At 55.1% G+C, this 18,883-nt stretch overlaps 1 protein-coding gene across 1 annotated transcript; it reads right to left on the bottom strand.

Moving 5' to 3' along the window:
• Window positions 1–11,491: 11,491 nt before the first annotated feature.
• On the bottom strand, window positions 11,492–14,426 carry POU3F1 (POU class 3 homeobox 1). Its single transcript, XM_019657722.1, has one exon. It carries the CDS (start codon window positions 14,375–14,377, stop codon window positions 13,025–13,027), a length of 1,353 nt encoding a protein of 450 aa, XP_019513267.1. The 5' UTR covers window positions 14,378–14,426; the 3' UTR covers window positions 11,492–13,024.
• Between the last annotated feature and the right edge of the window lie 4,457 nt (window positions 14,427–18,883).

Here is an 18,883-nt window from a genome sequence, read left to right as displayed (position 1 = left end):
TCTAATAATAACGAGAGTGAGAGCTGTGGCAGAGATGCTGTGGGTGAAGGGGGCACCGGTGAGAAGGGGCATACTGCCCAGGTGCAGAGGGGTGTCAGGCGGGGAGGGAGACCTGGGGTAGCAGGAATGAGGGCTGGGCTCTGGAAGCCACTGTCAGAGGCCTTGGGGGAAGAAGGTGGGAGCAGCCCCCTCTCCCTCACTGCACGGAGCTTGAGCTTGTGTAGGTCATGAGCTCAGCTGAGCTGGCCCAGCCCCCCAATGCTCTGAGTGCTGCCAGGACAAGATGAGATTTGTCCCCAGCCCACCTTGCAGAGCTGCAGCTGTTTAGCTCCCTTATCAATCTTCTCCGTGGGTTTAATCATCTCTCTGTCATCCTGCTGGGGCAGCCCTCCCCTTACTGGAGCCCCGGCTTTTCTCCAAGCCTCCTCCCCCAGATACAACCATCTTTCCCCACCTGACTTCCCTTGTAGGAGAAAGAGGGTGGGTTAGGCTGGCTTTGCCCCAGGTTTGGTCTCAGTGGTGGTGGTGGGGTGCCCCTGTTTTTGCAAGGAGTAAATATGGATTAGGGATGGGTCGAGGTGGCACTGGCAGAGAATCTGTCCTAGATGAGTCCCCAAGATCTTTGACTCCACTCTAGGCTGGAGAGGACAGGACCTAGAGGTTGGCCATGAGCCTTCAGTCCAGCTCAGGAGGTTCTGGTGTAGGTGTATTAGCCATCCCATCCTTTTTCCTCCCTTCTGCCAGCCCCTTCGGAACTGTGTCCACCCATGGCCATCCAGCCAGCCAGCTCTGTCCTCCTTCCCTGGGTGGGTCCTGTGGGGCCAGGGGCCCGTGGGCAGGAACCACAAGCCCACAGCCTTGCGTGCATCTTGGGAAAGAGGATGCCCAGGAGTCAATGGAGCCTGTGTTGTGGTCCAGGCTGGGAGCCAAGGTGCAAGGGGGTCTGAGGCCCACCCCAGTGCTGACGTGCAAGATGACCTTCAGGTCAACTCTTCGGCCCTCTCCTCTTTGCTCTCTTCCCCCTCCAGAGTACTTGGGGAATGGACAGGGAGGGGGTGGCATGGGATGGTATATGTGCCCCTCAGAGGGAACGTGAGAATGAGGGTCCTTCCTCCCCCTGCTCCCACTGCAGTCACTCTCAGCGCAGTGGAAAGCCACTCTTTCCCATTTCTCAGAGGCGATGGGAAGTCCCAAAGTGGTGGAGGGTCCAGCTGAGCATCACCAAGTTCGTCTTCGAGGTGGGGCTGAAAGACACCCTCAGAAGGTCCCCTTAGGAAGGGACCACAGGCTCTGGAGGAACACTGACCAGCTTTGGGCTGGAGGGGGCTTGTTCCCTTCAGCATAAGGCTGGGCTCTGGAGGACAATGGCGTGTTGATGAAGCTTTGGTCTTGGTCTCACATGACCCGATGGGGGTGGATGGACCGCACGTGGCTGAGCCGCCTGGGCTGACCTTTGGTCGCTGGCTAGGGAAGAGAGGAAGCCATGAAGCTCTCCTGCCCACTCAGTGCCCTGGGCACCATGCCACCCCCACCCCAGAAATTGCCCTCTGGGCACACACCCTCTGTCTTCACCTACCTTCTTGTAGTTCTTCTCTTCCCATTCTCTTTGCTTCGCTCTGTGTGTGTGTGTGTGTTCTGTGTGTATTCTGTGTGTGTATTTGTGTGTAAATGCGTATGTCTGTGTGAGTGTGAGAAAGGAGGTACCCAGAGGACGAAGGACAGTAAGGGAAGAAACTCCATTAATGGGTTCTTTCCAGTCAAGGATGAACCTAGTTTCTTCCACCGTGGGGACACCACCAGGGTACGGTCAATGTATATGTGCATGCGTGTCTGTGTGTGGACATGGGCAGGAGTGAACACGTGTATGCACGCACGTACAGCGCACGTAGAGAGACATGCCTCCTACCCTGCCTTGTCCTATGACCTGTGCCCTCCTCTGGTGGGAGGGGGTGATTTCTGTGATCAGCATTTTCCATCTTGGGCTGAAGCCACACCCCCTTCTCTGGCACAGGGCGAGTGTCACCTTCAATAAGAAAAAGGAAGACTTTTGGGGGGTTGTGTAATTATTGTAATCAATTGAATTAACTAAAAATGACCATTCAGTGAGGAAGCAAGGCGCGTGCGTGTGCATGCACACACGATGGAAGTTATACACAGACACAGGTACACAGAGGGCAAGTCAAGATATAGAGAGACGGATACAAGCGTTAGCACACCTGTGCTTCTTAAAGGGGGTTATTGGTTTTTCCTCCTCTTCCTCAGCAAGATGGTAATAAGGTGATATAGCAAAGAGCGTTATTTCAAGAGAATCTTTCCCTAAAATTTCCCAGGGGTTGAGGATCAGGACCTCTGACATGGGGCAAGCTGGTACAAATGACTTGTTACAGCAGTTTGAAAGGGAGCTCATGGCCTGACTTTGTCACATAACATTTCAAACATTACATGAAGATTTTTAATGAGTTTTCCTTTGTTGGGAGCCCCATACAATTTTTTTTTTCCCACTAGGGCTAATCCACCCCTACACCCTCTCGGTGGCCCTGGCAGTATGTGGAGGGAAGTGAAATTCCCAGACCTGGGATTAGATGGGGGTGTGGGGCCCAGATGCTGGCATGGGGACGCCTGTGGGTGAGAAGGGGACAGCATGTGTGCCCTTAGACTTAGTCTCCAGGCGTCTCTCAAATTAACAGCTTCGAGTGGTTTGACCGAGGACTATTTCTGGACAATCCCATCTCCTTCCCCTCTCTCCCTCTCCCACCACCCTTCCCCACATGTAGTCCTATGAATCCCAAAGGATACTGGGATTGGGAGTTCAGGAATTGTTCTTAGCGCTGAAGCAGAAAGGACAGAGCCTGGAGGGGCTGGGGCTGAGGGTAGAGCTAGGATTTGAAGTTGCAGCTGAGTTGGGCATGGACTAAAGTGGGGTTGTTGGAGGTTGGGCTGGCAGGGCATCTCTCTCTGTCTTGACAAGATTCTGAGAAGCCTATTTTTGGAGTCCAAGGCAGATGTTTTCCACCAATGAAGAGAATGTTTGGTGTCTGTTGTCCCCTGAAAGCAGCGGGACAGGTCCCCTCCCCCTGCTCCCCTCAGCTGAGCAGAGTCATACATCACCAAGGGGCTGGGACTCCCTAGATGTATTGCCCTAATACGTCGCTATAGCAACCCCATTCTAATCCTGCATTATTCTAATGTGGTCCCCCTCCCCACTGTGATGTATAGCTTGGGTCTCAGAGCTTCAAGGCCCCTTCTCTGAGTCTGTTCCAAAGTAGCCCAGGGACGGGTGGGTTGGAGGCCCGCTTGGCTTCTTTGGGTCCTGTCTTGCTTCTCCTCACCCTGTGCATGGGATCCTTTGTGAGGCTGTGTGTGGAGGTGGGGTCTGGCCCATCAGCCCACCAGCCTGCCTGCCCAGAGAAGGGAAGCCACAGGCCATGTGTCCTGGCCCTGGCACACGAGCGCCTGACGCACCGACCCACGCCAGCCTGCCCGGCCTGGGGACCTGAGGCCTTGGGGTTGGGGGCCAGGGCAGGACAATGGCTGCATTCCGGCTGTCAGCCACAGGCGCTCATTGTTCCTGTGGACACTGCCTGCTTGAGGGCCGCGATTCTGGCCCTCACCCCGCAGGGGGCGTAGGATGCTCCCTGGACCACTCCCCCGGGGGACCATAGAGGGGTGATTCATGGGGTGGCCAGGGCAAAGCAAACCCCAGCTGTGCCCAGATTCTGGGGGGCGGGAGGAGGAGGTGACTGAGGGTTGTTTGTGTCAGGAGAGGGAGGGTTGAATAGCTAGAGGACTCAGGGCTGTGGACACCACCACGTCATCTCCTACCCCTCCTCATGTGTGGGCTGCTCAGAGAGGCCTCATTGTCAGAGGGGCAGGCCCACCCAGGCTGGAAGGGAACTGAGAATCGAGAGGGGCCACCTCAGAGGTGGGAGGACCCATCTACCACCCTTCACACTGTACTGGAGGGGGAATTCAGGTTTAGAGAACGGCAGGGACTTGCTCAAGGTCACACAGCTAGGCCGTGGCAGGCCCGGGACTGGAACATTTCCCCATATCTCCCTGGTGCCAAGATGCTGCTGCCATTTTTGGTAGAAAAACTGAGTCCCAGTGGTGATCTCCAGCCTTAGCAGAAATTATGCTCATAAGCTCCTTCCTTTCCCCCATTTCCTTTGTAATCCCTCTAGTTCAGGTCAGTACCTGGCATCCCTGGAGTGAGAAATTTGAGTTAAGGGGATTCCTAGGGTCATGTAGAGGCCATACTGACTCCATCTTCCGGAAGGCCCTGAAGAAATGAGCAGGGCATGGAGGGTCCCAGTGCTCTGACACACAAGATTCACAGATGCAACAATAGATTTCATTGTGTCCTCCCAAACAATGATCTCACTTGGGCACTCACATGCCTACCCTACATGACTGAGAGGTAGGGAGGGGAAGAAGCTAATTTAGGAATGTTTAAGGATGGGGACCGAGTCTTATTTATATCTGCATTCCTGCTGTTCAACATAGAGCGTGATTGTTAAACTGGATGAGGGGATGGATGGTAAGTGGTTGGATAGATGGATGGATGGGTGGATGGTTGAAGAGGTAAGTTGTGGGTTCCATGGATGAATGGATGAGTGAATGGGTGGGCAGATGGATGAATGAATAACGTTGTATGGGTGGGTGGGTTGGTTGATGAATGGATAAATGGATGGATGTAGGATGGACAGATGGATGGATAAATGAAGGCATGCCCATTTCCTATATCAAGGTCCAGGGAAGACAAATGACTCAACTTGGGCCATACTAAGGATGAACAGTAGAGTGAGGCCTGGCCCCAGGTGACTGGCCCCCACCTTTGAGGCTGGGATGCCCTGTGGCATGGTTTGGTGGTCAACCTCTGGGCAGGGTTACAGTAGACCCAGGAGTTGAGACCTAAAGGGCTGTACAGCCAGACTTAGTCTCATGTTGGGTGAGAAGCCTTGATCCTTAGTTGAATCTTCTGTGCTGGAGTCAAAGGAGGGGTCACAGGAAGTGAGTCCACTGTTAGAAAGGCCCTGAGCAGGTCAGGCAGAGGCATGAAGGTTCAGGAAGGGGGAATGAGTGGGGTCTGAGGGCTCTGGGGCTGAGTGGCTTTGCTTCTTTGGGATCTTGGGATCAGACCCTGAGCAGGGAGCCCCCGAGGCAAACCGCTACTCGTTTTTCATGCTCCAGTTTAATGGTACCAGCACCTATGAGGCCTCACCTGACCCTCTGGGCACTTTCTCCCAAGAACCCAGCACAGAGCCTTAGCAGGGGCTCAGTGTGTGTCACTGGGGACATGGGGTTGCCACGAAGAGGTATGAGTGAGGAAGAGGTTGGGAGACTGCACCCGCCACTAATTTCTGGGTCACTTTGGGTGAACCCCTCAACATCCTTGGGCGTCCATTTCCTCATCTGTGAACTGAGAATAGAAAGCTTGAACTCTTTCTTTCCAGAGTGGCTTTGAAAATGAAGAGAAATAATCCTGGGGTGGAAAAAGCACTAGGCATTAGTTTTCTGCACTCCTTCAACTTAGCAATAATATAATAATATATATTGTACATATAAAATTAATTTTATAGTTAACATTTAATGTACACTTAAAATCTGCCAGGCTCTCTTTTAAGTGTTTACATATATCATCTCTCATCTAATCCTCAAAGTAGTCCTACTAGGCAGGTATTATCATGATTTTCTTTTGACTGATGAGGAAACTGTGGTATGGCAAGTGTGAAGTAGCTTGCCCAAAGTGGTGTGGCCAGAATGAAAGTCTGGGCAGATACCAGGGCCCACATTCTTAGCCACTATATGGGTTGCTCAGTATGCAGCACTCTGAATGGATGCATCAGGAGGGTTTACTGACCTTGGTGATCCCAGGCAAGTCATCCAACTTCCGTGAGCCTCATGGAATTTACCAGGGTGGTGGAGAAGGGGGCAGATCCTAGCCAATTAGCTCCAACACCCTTGGTCCCCAGCTTCTCTCCCTGGCCTGGTACTGAGTCCTGGAACGTCTCCTCTTTGTGCACTGGACCAACCACTGGACACTGCAGTTCACCCAAGCAGGGGTTATAAAAAGAACATAGTCCTGGGTGTCAGATAAAAAGGGTTTTATCCCAGCTTCTGTCATTAACTAGTCTTGCTGCCTTGCACAGGTCACTAAAACTCTCTGGGCACTAGTTTCCTCATCTGCAAAATAGGAATAATTAATGTGAGATAATGAAAATAAAGCATAAAATAAGAGTGATTTGGACAGAGCGGGGTCCATGCTAAAAGTTCATTACATTTTGGTTTTCTTCCCCATTCACTTGTTTTTGTACAATGCACTGCCCAGGCGCTACAATAAAACAGCTTTCATTCATTCATCACCTACTTATGCTAAGCACTCTATGTGCATCCTCCCACTTAATTCTCAAAATAACTCTATTATGTAGGAACTGCCATTGCCACTGTATCAGGAAACTGAGGCACAGAAAGGGTAAGTATGTGGCCTAAAGTCACACAGCTGATAGGAGGTGGAGCCAGGATTTGTATACCCAGGTCTGTCTGGTCTCCCGTGGACTCTGTGTTTTCACCACTCTGCTTTCTGCCCCATCCTGAGACATGGAGAGCCTCCCCAGCAGGAAGGGGCCTTGCTGCACAGCCAGCTCTGTCTTTGAGCTGCTAAGGTCAATCCTAGCAGCTTCTGCCTGGAGGGAGTGCTCCCTCCTCCCCAGGCCAGCCAGCCCCTGAGGAAGGCCAAGGACAGTAACAATTTCCCACCCCTAAGCAAGGAGAATAGTAGCAGCGCAGGGTCCAGGTCTGCTCCTGCTCAGAGCTGAATAATCTGGAGCCTTTGAAGAAGGATTTCTGAAAAGCCATCAGGAGTGAATCATTGACTTAGGGAGGCGATGAATCAACGGGGAGTTCATAAAACGGCAAATGAATCGGGTGTGAGAACGATGGAGCCACTGCTATTCCCCAGAACCCTCTGGGGACAGAGAGCCAGGAGAAAAGAAATAAAAATAACACGGGGCCTTACGTCTGCTACAAACCTGAGTCAGCCCCTCCTTCCATGGGGAAAGACGGGACAGAGAGATGAAACCCACTGGTGGGTTAAGAGGGGCAGAGGGAGTTTCCCTGGGCACTCTCGGCTCCCTGGGTCCAGGCTGAGGGTGCAATCAGCAAACGCCTTTCCCCCTTCTTTTCAGAAGCCCTCACAAGAAAGAACACTGATTTTGACGAACACCCAAAATAATGTGAGATCAGGCGCCATGCATTATGCATGAGGTCTGATTTCACATGAACATTATTTCTTGTGTACGAGACCATATGCCTCCGTGCTGTCTCTGTAGCCTTATAATACCCAGACCCACCCTGGTCAGGCTCAACCGGAGACATGTCCGCTGGGTGTATGTGCGTGGGGGGCCCCTCCTGTTACTTAGTTCATCTGAGGGATGCCCTTTCAGATGCCCTGGAGGAAGATGGGAGGTGGGTCATGCCCCTGGAAAAATACCAGGGTGTGAAAGTGCCAGTGTGTGAGTGTGGTGAGTGTGTGTGTGTGAGTGTGTGTGTGTGTGTGACATCAGGAGCCCGTGACTAGGTGATGCTGGGTTCATCGCGTGGTGGCGATGTGGGGACATGTGTATAGCTGAGGCTTTACTGAACAAGAGGAATGATGGCAGGAACGGATAGATCTAATTGCTGTGTGTGTTTGTATATATGCATGCATATGTACGTGTGGGGGTGTGTGTTTAAAAAATAAGATCACACATACATACAAACACACCGCCTAACTTTAATTATCGGAAGGGAGCAGGAGAGAGCTAGGAGGAGCTGGGAACAATGATGGGCAGGGATGTGTTTGGAAAGCACTTTGTGGGTTAAGGGATGGGAAATTCTGAGAGACAGGAACCCTGTCGAATGCTGCAAAGGATGGCTACGTGCGCTTAAATAAATATTACAGGTGCCAGGTACCTGGCGACTTAGGAGAGCTCAGCACCAAAGATCACAAAACTGGTACTGACTAGAAAGCGAAGCAGTGGTATGGGTGTGACGAGTGTGTTTGCATGTGTGTGAGCAAGCTGGTGCGAGTGTGCATTGGGGTTTTAGATGGCTGAGAGGAGGAGTGATGGGGATGGGTGTGAGTGGGAGAGAGACGGAGGAGGTAGCTGTGATGGCGAATTTCTGAGTGTCTGTGGGAATGGGTGGGATGGTAGTTGGAGAAGGGAGGGTCTCAGGCAAGCCTGTGGGTGTATGTGAAACAGAATTGCTTCCTTGGAGGTGATACCTGGTGCCCCCATAGGGTAGGCAACTTGAAGCTGACTTTTTGGGGGGATGCTCAGCTCTGAGGTGGCCCTGGTGACTGCTGCCATGTCCCAGCTCAGGGACCAATAGAGGGCAGTCCTCCCACACGGAGGCCTCCCAGGCAGCAAGGAGAGTCCCGATTGGCTGGCCAAACACTGACTCCAGGGCCTTCACATATGCCAGGCAGGGATAAGATTGATGGCTCTGGCTTTAGTCACTAAGCTGGAGGCCCAGTGAACCTTCTTCGCTAAGCATAGGGGAGCAGCTGGACCCTCCCCTGCTCCTTCCCCTGCTCAGGTGGGTCTTCTTTCTGGAGCTCAAGCCCTGCTGGAGAAAGCCTGAGCCTGGGCGCATCCATGGGGGCTCGACGCTCCCATATGCGGGCCCAGAGCCTCTCCAGAGGAGACTTGATTCCAAACAGCTCTAAGTGGGTAGCTGTGGTGGGGGCTTAGCTCATCCTGTGGACACTCAGTCGAGTCCTGGGGTCAAGGAATGATTGCATCGAACCTTAAGCCAGATGACATATAAGCTAGTGCAACTTCCTGGTGCAAGAGGCACCAGGCAGGGCACCTTCTGGGTTTGCCTTGATGACCACAGGTGACCACAATAGCCAACTTCCTTCTTCCTTCTGTTGGTCAACCCAACCCCCGCCCTGCAAATGTTTTCCCAGTTCAAAGCATTAGCAGTATAGCATTGCTTTTCTTTTCCCCCTCCTACCTTGGAAAGCAGGCACAGTGGCACACACACACACATTCATACATGAATACACAGAGGTTCTCATGGGGAGAGTGAAGCTCTAGCGGAATCTGTGGCCACATGATCATAGAACAATTTTGTTCAAATGAGGAAGACAGGATCAGAAAATTCCAGATCTGCTAGGGAAAGCTTGGACTTCCTTGGAGGTTGATCTTAGGATCTTCTGCCTCTCTTGAACGAAAGGAAGTCTGAGGATCTCAGGAGTGAACAGGTAGATCCACATACACATGGATAGAGAAACGGCTCGGTCAAGCTCAGAGCTGACTGTGCCTTTCCTAAGCTCTATTCTATCCAGCTAGTAAGACGCCAGGGTAAAATCTCTCTCCCTATGGCTTCTCCTTATGCGGTCAAATGTTCCGTGGTTCCTAGCCTCATTCCAGGCTGGAGACTAGGGGAAGGAGCCCCGGGGGCCTTCTGTGACCAGGAGTTGGTCACTGGGTAGTTGTCCCAGGCTGGTGTCTCATTAAGCAAAATCCTTGCAAAGTGGAAGATTTTCTTCTGTCCCCTTTTCCACTTTTTTTTTTTTTCATCTTTTTGTTCTACTCCTCAGCTGCTGCTGGTTCTTGGGAGGCCACATTGTTTAGCTGTTTTTGAGTTGACTTGCTTAAATAATAAATCCACCCTCCTGTACAGGATTAAGAAGACAATTAGGAAATCAATCAATCAATCAATTGGTGTCAGCGGCAGGCAGAGGCCAGCGAAAGGCCCCTTCTTCCTGGTTGCCCTTTCCAAACCTGCTGAGGCTCAGGGTGGCACAGGCCGCAGGAATCTGGGAACTTCATTTTCCATTTCAGGGCCCTGAGGCTGGGACAAATCCAGAAATGGAGGAATAAGGAAGGAGTGTGGGCCTGCCTCGAAGCTCCACAGCTAGTGGAGCAGGAAATGAGAGGCTGAGGTAGAGTGGCCTGTGGCTCTGGGCCACGATGTCACCCTACTGGCCTGTAAATAAATTCCTGGCCTCCTCTTTAAGAAGCATGGGGAGGCTCACTGGTCTGCCAGTATGGGGACTGGCTGGGACATGGGTGCCGATTACACGGCTAATTGCTCACTCATCTGGACTGAAGGAGGGAGGAAGGAAAAAAAAGGCAGTGAGGGAGAGGCTGAGCATTTGAAAACCCTGGTGGCCTTTGTACTTGCCAAGCCAATTCCCCTGAGATGGAGGGGCAGAGCCCAGAAAGTCACCGGAACTCTCGGAACTCTCAGCACAGCACAATCATCTTAAGGCCCTGGTCTTGCCAGGGACCCCCAACTTGGGGGCCTGGGAACACTTCTCTGGGCTCCCTAGATACCAACGGCTGTTGGGCAGCTTTCCTGGAGGGAGTGGGCTACACATACACCCTCATTGCCGACACAACTTTCTCCCCAATCAAGTGACTGTGCCTTTGAGCTTTGTCTCCACGAAGAGTAAGAAAAACTGCGTGTGGTTTCTCCTGAGAAGGGAAAAGAACACATCTAAGGAAGAAACAGGGATAGCTGTCTTACTAGTGTTTTTAAGAGTTGTTTTAAAGGAAAAAAGATCTTGGCTGGGACACAGGTAGTTTGGAGCTTTGGCCCTGGAACCCAGATCTGCCTCAGCCATCCTGACTCTGGCGAGGGGCTTATGTTGCTGCCGAAGGCTTGAGAGGGGGATGTCTGAGGATGTCTATGCCCCCCACCCAGGTCATGACTGCACAGCCATGAGACCTTCTCATAGGCATGTGCATCACTCCCTGGGTCGGTGGGGGTCCTTGGGTATCCATCCCTAGAGAGATGGCAAGGCTTTTGGTGGGACAGTTGTTTGTACACTGACTCTTCCTCAAGAGAAGCTGAGGCAGGTGGTTTGTTTGCTGAGAAGGGCAGGCTTTGCCCAAGCAAACAGGCAGGGCTTTCCCCCTAGGCCCACTCAGCTCCCGCAGGACCACTGCAGGAACTTCCAGTGGATCCAGGGAGGTTTGGGCACCATTTGCTTGTGGGTGGAGAGCCCGTCGGGACAGGCTGGTGGGGCTTAACCCAGCTTCCAGCTGCCCCAGGACCCGGAATGGTGCAACTGGCCCAGATCCCACACGTGGAATGCAAAATGAAACCAAAGTTAGGGGTTGGGGTGTTGGGTGGGGGATACATGGATGCCGGGCTGGTGGTGGTGGTCCAGGTCGAGGCAGGGTTCTTCCTTGGCTGAGAAGAGCAGTCAAGTGTGCCTGAGGAATGGATGACCCAAATTCAGCGTGGTGTCTGTGGTTCAATGTCCTTTCCCTGGTCTGGTCTCAGGATAGGCTGTGTATGGGACGGGACAAGAGGCAGCTTCATCTTCCCTAAACTCACTCACCAGAGGCCCAAGCAATAAGCTGTCCTGACATTGGCTTGAAAGAAGGTCTGTGTGGTCACCTTTCTCCAAAATACTGAGGCCAGGACTTTAGGGGAGGTGAGCTAGGGTATCCCATCACTCTATCCACAAACCAACCCAGCCCTGGTAGTAAAGAGGACAGGACACAGCCCTGGGGTACATGTTTATGTGAGTAATAAAATATTTACTATAACATAAATATAAAGGGAACTTCCCAGTCTACATTATTTTTTTGCAATAAAGATACAAAGAGAATGCACCAAAACATTGTTCCAAAAAATAATAAAAATAACAAAATTTAAATTCAAACTGTAACAAATAGAACAAGAAATGGAGAAGGGGGAAGCTCCAAACACATCCAGAAAATAAATAGAGATGGGTCAGAAATCTGGAAATCATATTAAAATATCTTTTTCGGATTAGTTGGTATACAAAATCCTTTAGGATGGGGACGGAGGGCAACCCGGAAAACCAAAAATAAAAACCAAGCACAAAATGTTTCTTCTCCCCGCCAGTGTGTACATATCTCACATATTTACATGGTTCCCACCTCACCCCAAACTTGGGGAATTTCTCTCCCAGCCTCCCCCAGCATCTCGCATCCCAGGGGGCTGCAAAGGGAGCGGACGGAAGCTGCAGGGACTCAGGCAGAAGGCTCTCAGGGAACGACTTATTTCTACAGCTGGTTAAAAAATACCTTCAACTTTTCCAAGTTTCGTTTGTTTGTGGCCAGGAGGGCAGGGCCCCGCGGGGAGCAGGGGCCCAGCTGTGCGGTGGTCAGTCTGCAGCGAGGCAGAAGGCCCTTCCCATCCGGGTGTGGGTGGGAGCGCAGACCCCTCCAGCGTGGCCCGGAACCGAGCTGGAGCTCGGATAAAACGAAACGAAAATGATCACTCGAATTTTTTTTGTTAGTTTTTGTTTTTTTGTTTTGCTCTTTTTGGGGTAGGGTAGGGGAAGGTATGGGGAAAAATAAATTAGGCTAGATTAAAGCTTTGGCTATTTCCTGCTTTTATACACAGACGCGGCTCTCGCGGCCTCCCCTCCGGGGCCCCGATAAATACAGTATACAGCGATTTAAATTAAGGGCGCGGGCGGAGTTAGAAGGACCCCAGGAGCCGAGAGGCTCCATGAATAAATAAAAACCGTAAAAAACCAAGCCCGGAGGAAGGGTAAGGGGGATGGGTCGCATCCTTATGGGAGAGAAGAGGAGTGGAGAGAGTAGAGCGATAGTCCCCCACCCTCGATCCGCAGGCTCGGGCATCCGCTCCAGGGAGAGGGACGGGGAACCCTCTCCTCTCTTCGTCCTCTCTCCCGGGGAATTCCTAATCCCGTACCGCGTTACCTGTCGCTGTGGGAAGGCCGCTGCCGGGATCCGGCCCCGAACAGCCCGGGGGGGCAGGGGCGGGGGTCGTCGAGGGGATGGGGGCAGGGATTAGGCGGCGGGCAGGATGCCCGGGGTGAGTTGGCGCGATCCAGATCTTCCCTTCACTCCTCCGGGACTCGGGCGACGCAGCCTAGTCGTCTCGCCGCTCGCCGGAGATGGTCGTCCGGGTGTTTGGTTTTGTTCGAAAGTTTCTGGGCTTTTTGTAAAATCCAAAGCAACCGAACAAAAAGAGTACAGGCCGCGCGGCGACTCGCCGCGCGCTGGCTGGGGCCCGGCCCGCGGGGTCACTGCACCGAACCCGGCAGTGTGTGATGGTGGTGGTGGTGTAGCGCAGCCGGCGGGGGTGGCGGGGGTGCAGAGGGCGGCGACGCACCGCCCCCGCCCGGCCCCAGCTCGCCAGGTGCATAAACGTCGTCCATGGGCGGGTGGCCGGCGCCGGCCGCGGGGGTCATGCGCTTCTCCTTTTGCCGCCGGTTGCAGAACCAGACGCGAACCACCTCCTTCTCCAGCTGCAGGCTGTCGGCCAGGCCCGTGATCTCGTGTGCCGAGGGCTTGGGGCACTTGAGAAAGTGGCTCTCGAGCGCGCCTTTGACCCCCACCTCGATGGACGTGCGCTTCTTGCGCTTGCGGCCCTGCGCCGCGATCTTGTCCAGGTTGGTGGGACTGCCGCTGGACGAGTCGGTCTCCTCCAGCCACTTGTTGAGCAGCGGCTTGAGCTTGCACATGTTCTTGAAGCTGAGCTGCAGGGCCTCGAAGCGGCAGATGGTGGTCTGAGAGAACACGTTACCGTACAGCGTGCCCAGCGCCAGCCCCACGTCGGCCTGCGTGAAGCCGAGCTTGATGCGCCGCTGCTTGAACTGCTTGGCGAACTGCTCCAGGTCGTCCGAGCTGGGTGCGTCCTCGTCTGAGTGCTCGCCCACCGACGAGCCACCGCCGCCAGCGCCCGGGTGCAGGTGCGCCGCAGCCGCGTGCAGGCCGCCGGCGTGTGCATGTCCGTGTGCGTGTCCGTGGGCGCCCAGGTGCGGTGGAGGCGACGGCTCCAGCTGCGCCTCGTGGCCGTCCTCATGCAGCGCGTGGTGCAGGCCCGGCCCCGCGCCGCCGCCGCCCGCCGCCAGCATCCCAGCCAGGCCGCCGCCGCCGCCCCCCGGGTAGGCCGCCTGCGCGTACAGCCCGAGCGGCTGGGGCTGGTGACCCCCACCGGCCCCCGGCGACGGCGACATGGCGGGGCCCAAGTGGTGCGCCGTGCCGCCCTGCGCCCATGCAGCGCTCGCGTGGGCCGCCCCCTGGTGCACCAGGCGCGCGTGGAAACCGCCGCCGCCGCCGTCGTCTGCTCGACCGGTGCCGCCGCCGCCCGCCTTGCCGTGTTCCAGGTGCGGGCCGCCACCCCAGTCGCTGCTACCTCCTCCTCCCGTGGGTAGCCACTGGGGGTGCGCTAGGCCCACGGGGTGGCCCGCGCCCGCGCCCAGCCACTCGTGGTGCATCAGCTTCTGCACTTCGCGGTACGCGGCCCCCGCGTGCAGCCGCTCGGCGGCCGCCGCCGCCGCCGCTGCCGCCGCGGCATCCGGGTGCATGAGCGGTCCGGTGCCCCCGGCTCCTCCTCCGGGGCCCCGCGGCAGGTACTGTGCGGTGGTGGCCATGCCGCCCCGCGCCCTGCACCGCGCCGCCGCCGCCGCTCCGCTCCGTCTGCGGGCCCTGCCGCCGCGCTCCGCCGGCTTAAAGCCCCGACCCGCTCAGCGCTCCGGAGCCCCACCCCGCCCGCCGCCCATTGGCTGCCCGCGGAGCCGCCTCCCACCCCCGGGCCCCGGCCCCCGCCCCCCGCGCCCGCCTGCCGCTCGGCCGGGCCGCCCAGAGCTCGCCATTGGGCCTCGCTCCCGGGGTCCCGCGCGCCGGCCCTGGTGATTGGTCGCTGGGTCTTCATTCACGGCCCCCCACCGTCCGCGTACACACTCACGCCTCGGGGGCGCGGCCGCCACGTGGGGAGTGGCGCGGGGGTGGCTCTGGGACCGCACCCCCTCTCGCCCCGGCTGCGTGGGCCCCGCTTGCCCCCCGCGCTGGAGGCTGGGAACCCGGCGGGTCCCACTCTCCACGCGATCCGAATTCCGGCCCGTCTCCGGCCAGGCGGCCAGAGGCGGCGGCGGGGATTGTGGGCTCCGGGAGGCGCTCGGGCTTCGACAAGCAGCTCAGCCCCGCGCTCCTTTCTCGGGAGTGCCGCTGCGGGCGGGCCGGGATTCCCGCGGGTTTCTGTGGCTGCGAGTGGGAGGCGGTGCGGGTCCCCGACTCGGTTTCGGCGCGGCTGCTCACCTTGCCCGCGTCGCTTCCGCGGCTTTTCAGCCGGCGCAGAGCTGTCCTCCCGCTTCTCCCCGGGCGTTTCCTTTCCCTTCTTCTCGCTCTAGACCCAGCGTCGCAACTCTTGTCAACCTCCGCGGCCCTGAGAGCGCATCCAGCGCCGGCGGAGTCGGACCCGCCCCGGCTTTACGCCTCGCGCGGGCTCCCCTTCGGGGCACCGTGGCCCAGGTGAGTACCGCGCGGGCGGCTCGGGGCGGAACGGCCGGCGGCAGCGATGTCATCAGGCGGCGTTCCAGGGTTTCAGGGTTTCAGAGTGAGAGGACCTCAACTGGAGCGCCGGAGAAAACGCCGTGGAAAGAGGTGGTGGACACACTGGGCTCACGCGTACCCACACCGTCGCCGCCTTCTCGCTCCTCTTCTTGCCTGATCGGCTCATTGGCTGGGGTCATGGCGGGGTCACGACCCGGGAAACTTGCTGTAGGCGAGGAGTGGCATAGACTTGGGGAAGGGCGTCTGGCACTTCGGAAATTCATCAGGCAGTCCGGGAGCTGTCCAGCCTTTTCTGGAGCCCTGGGCTGGATTTAACCTGACTTGCCTGGGGCTGCTGAAAAGGGAATTGAGATAGAGGAGGCCTTATTTGGAAAGGTGAGGCATGCAATTCGGGTACCTCCTCACTCTCCCCCATCCCCTTTGAGGACTCTGAAGGATCCTGAGTGGACTCGGACCTCAGCAGCAGATGGCCTGTACCTCTAAACCCCACATTGGGCTCCAGGCTGAGTGGAGTGAGCTGTGGCCTCCACCTCTTCCCTACAGGGAAGTTTGGCTCACACAGTCTTCCAGCTGCTAGTCCACCTCTTTTCTCTCCCTGATGTTGTCTCCATGGATTCATGGGTTCCAAGGCTTTGGGGTCCCAAACCACAGGACTGAACGGGGGCCCCACTTAGGGCGCAACTGGGCAAGTCAGGACTGTGGAATAAAGCCTCAGAGTGTGAATAAGAGCGATGGGGGCTCTGGCGGCAGCTGCAATGGAGATGAGCCCACTGGGACAGAGTCCACAGTGACTAGGACAGAGTCCACAGTGAAAAGGGTCATCCTGGGCACAGACTGTGCTTACCCAGGCCCTGAATGCCTTAGGGCCCACCAGTGGCTAGCCTCCAAGGGATGGAATGGGACAGGGTAAGGTCCTTGTCTGGCCAATGGCCACTGTTCTGAGCAGGCTCCTTAGGTACCACCCTGGCTACAAGAGCTGTGAGGGAGCCCTGTGTCTGAATCCAGCTAGGGATGCTGGGCTTCCCTGGACTCTGGCCCAGAAAGTGGTCATCTTGAGTTACCTTTTCTTCGTAAGATCACAGAAGCAGACCTTCTGGTCCACATGCCTTCCTCTCCCCGCTCCTAGGCCCAGGAGGTAACCAAGGCTGGAAATCCTCTAGTGAAGGCCCATCTCATGCCAGCCTTGCATGACACTGAAGCTTGGGCTTCCAACCCAGGCCTGCCACTATCTTTCTGGGCAAGAATAACTCTGGTTCAGTCTTTCTAGCTCTTGGCTTTCCTACCTGTAAATTTGGAATAACAGTACCATAGGCAGCCCACCTGCCTCATTAAGGTTAAGTCAGAGGATGATACAAGACAATGGGGGTGAAAGGGTTTTTACTCTGCTTGTTTCTATTGTTAGTGCCCAGTGAATGCGCAAATTAGTCTCCCACTGTAATGAAATCTCAGTTTCCTCATCCTTAGAATAGGGTTGTGGAGGTTTGGACCAGTGAACCTCTCAGGCCCTTTTAGCTCTGATGGTCTATGATTTTATGAATCTGTCTCCGCTTGTATTGGAGGAAAAGAAATGTCTGGACAGTGGACAGGTGTTGTGATGTCCAGTCTTTGCAATTGTCTCTGAGACTTGAACGATGGCACCAGTGCTTTACCAAGTGCTTTCCATTCACCTTTGTACCTGCATCTCTCAGCCCTGTGAGAGAACACTGAGATCGTTATTGCCAGTGCATAGCTGAAGGAACCGAGGCTCATCTGAGGGCACAGAACCCGAGAAGGTCTCACTCCTCATCATTCTCCCCATTGCTGTGGGACGGGGAAGGTTGCCAGTCAGTGGCTTTGGCTATCACAGCAGAGGGAGCCCTATGTCTGGTAGCTCTCGGGGAAGCCAGGGCCAGCTGGTGCTCTTAAGCTGGGCTCCCAGGTCTGTGCTAAACTGAGAGGTGCCTGCAGCAAAGCCAGACTCTTAGGTTACCAGCTTGTCAGTCACCAAATCTTAGTCCGAACCCCATCACTCCCGTTACCAACCCTGTGACTTTGTGCCAGCTGCTTTGCCTGTCGGATCCTCAGTTTCTTCATCTTAAAACAGGGACAGTAAAGCCTGCGTCTCAGGATTGCTCTGAAGCTCCAAGGATGAAGCAAAACCTGTCATTTGGATGCCCTCTTAATGTTAGATGCTTCCCTGGGGTGAGCAGCAATGTGAACTAGGAGAGGATAACATCCCTTGCTCTGCTTTGGAAATTTTAGACCTTCTACAATGAGATGGGTTTGGTCTTGAGTTAAATTTTTCTTGTATTTGAGAGTTTTCCCCCTAGGAAGTGTCCACATCCTCTTGGCTCTTGCTTCCAGGGGTTCTGTGTGGGACACTGGGGACTGTGGCATGGTCATTGGCAGAGAGGCCTGGTGCAGAGCAAGCCCTCTCTCCTGGAGCCCTACCCTCACAGATCCTGGTGAGACATTGGAACACGAAAGCCGGACACTCAGCTGACCCACTCAGACCCAGAATGGTTTAGGCATGTGAACAGATGTGCACACATACACACACACACACACACACACACACACACACACACTCAGCTACACATGTGCATTTTAGCTAAGGGACAAACATATAGATTCACAATAGGGACATATGGACTCGTACCATTAGGTCGGATATTCATAGATATTCATACTCATCCAAACCACACAATGATAAATACAGGCATGTGCGTAACCAGGAATATACATACACAGAGCCTACACATAGGCTGAAATAGACTCAAGTAGGCATTCCTTCAGCGACACAGAAGTACTTAAGACCTGCAGGCCTTCGGGGTCTCAAGCATGGTGGCCCTCATCTGGCTTGCCAGTTCACACGAATAAGCACACCTTCCTGTTCACACACATGAGCATACAGAGTCAGCCACATACACCCCATTCGCCATTGCACAGATACAAAGAGGCCTACCCTGCACATCACACGGACACACACATGCATACCTGTATCCTGTAGGAACTAACTCACCTACACAGGGGATCCGAAAGCAGAGGAAGGGGTGTGCCCAGCCCAGAGCTTGGTCCATGTGGTAGGCAGCAGTGTTAGCCCCAAGGAAGCAGGAAAGCTCTTCCTTTTCATATATATATTTTTTCACTCCTCTTGTCTGTGGAGGGCAGCTCCCAACCAGGCCCCTGCCAGTCTCAGAGGCTCCCAGAGCTCCCTCCCCATCGGGGCCCCTGTCTAGCCCACCCCCAGGCCAGAAGCTGCCTGGGCTTTCCCAGAGTGGCTGGGTCTCAGCCTCCTCCAGGCTCTGGAGTGTGACAGAGTGCTTGCTCATTTGACACAGGTCACTGAGCCTCCAGCAGATGGGGCCCTCACTGTGGGGGGTCTCTGAGCCAGAGGGGTTGCAGGGGGAAGCTCTGCAGGGATGAATGACAACTACACAAGCTCCAGCACCATGTCCTCTTTCTGCAGAGCCCCGAGTCCCAGACAGAAACCTCTGCCATCTACATTCATACTCCCTCCTGAGAGATGCAGACATGGCCTCTAGAACACAACCACACTCCCCATCAGCACCCTCGTGGCCACATATGCACTGTAATATTCCAGACAC

The sequence above is a fragment of the Hipposideros armiger genome, unplaced genomic scaffold (assembly GCF_001890085.2).
Source record: "Hipposideros armiger isolate ML-2016 unplaced genomic scaffold, ASM189008v1 scaffold_10, whole genome shotgun sequence".
Taxonomy (NCBI): domain Eukaryota; kingdom Metazoa; phylum Chordata; class Mammalia; order Chiroptera; family Hipposideridae; genus Hipposideros; species Hipposideros armiger.
The sequence above is the reverse complement of the archived record's forward strand: the minus strand, read 5'-3'. Positions and strand labels throughout refer to the sequence as shown.

Coding starts and splice junctions, on each gene's coding strand:
- POU3F1 (XM_019657722.1), bottom strand. CDS start 14,377: ATGGCCACCACCGCACAGTACCTGCCGCGGGGCCCCGGAGGAGGAGCC.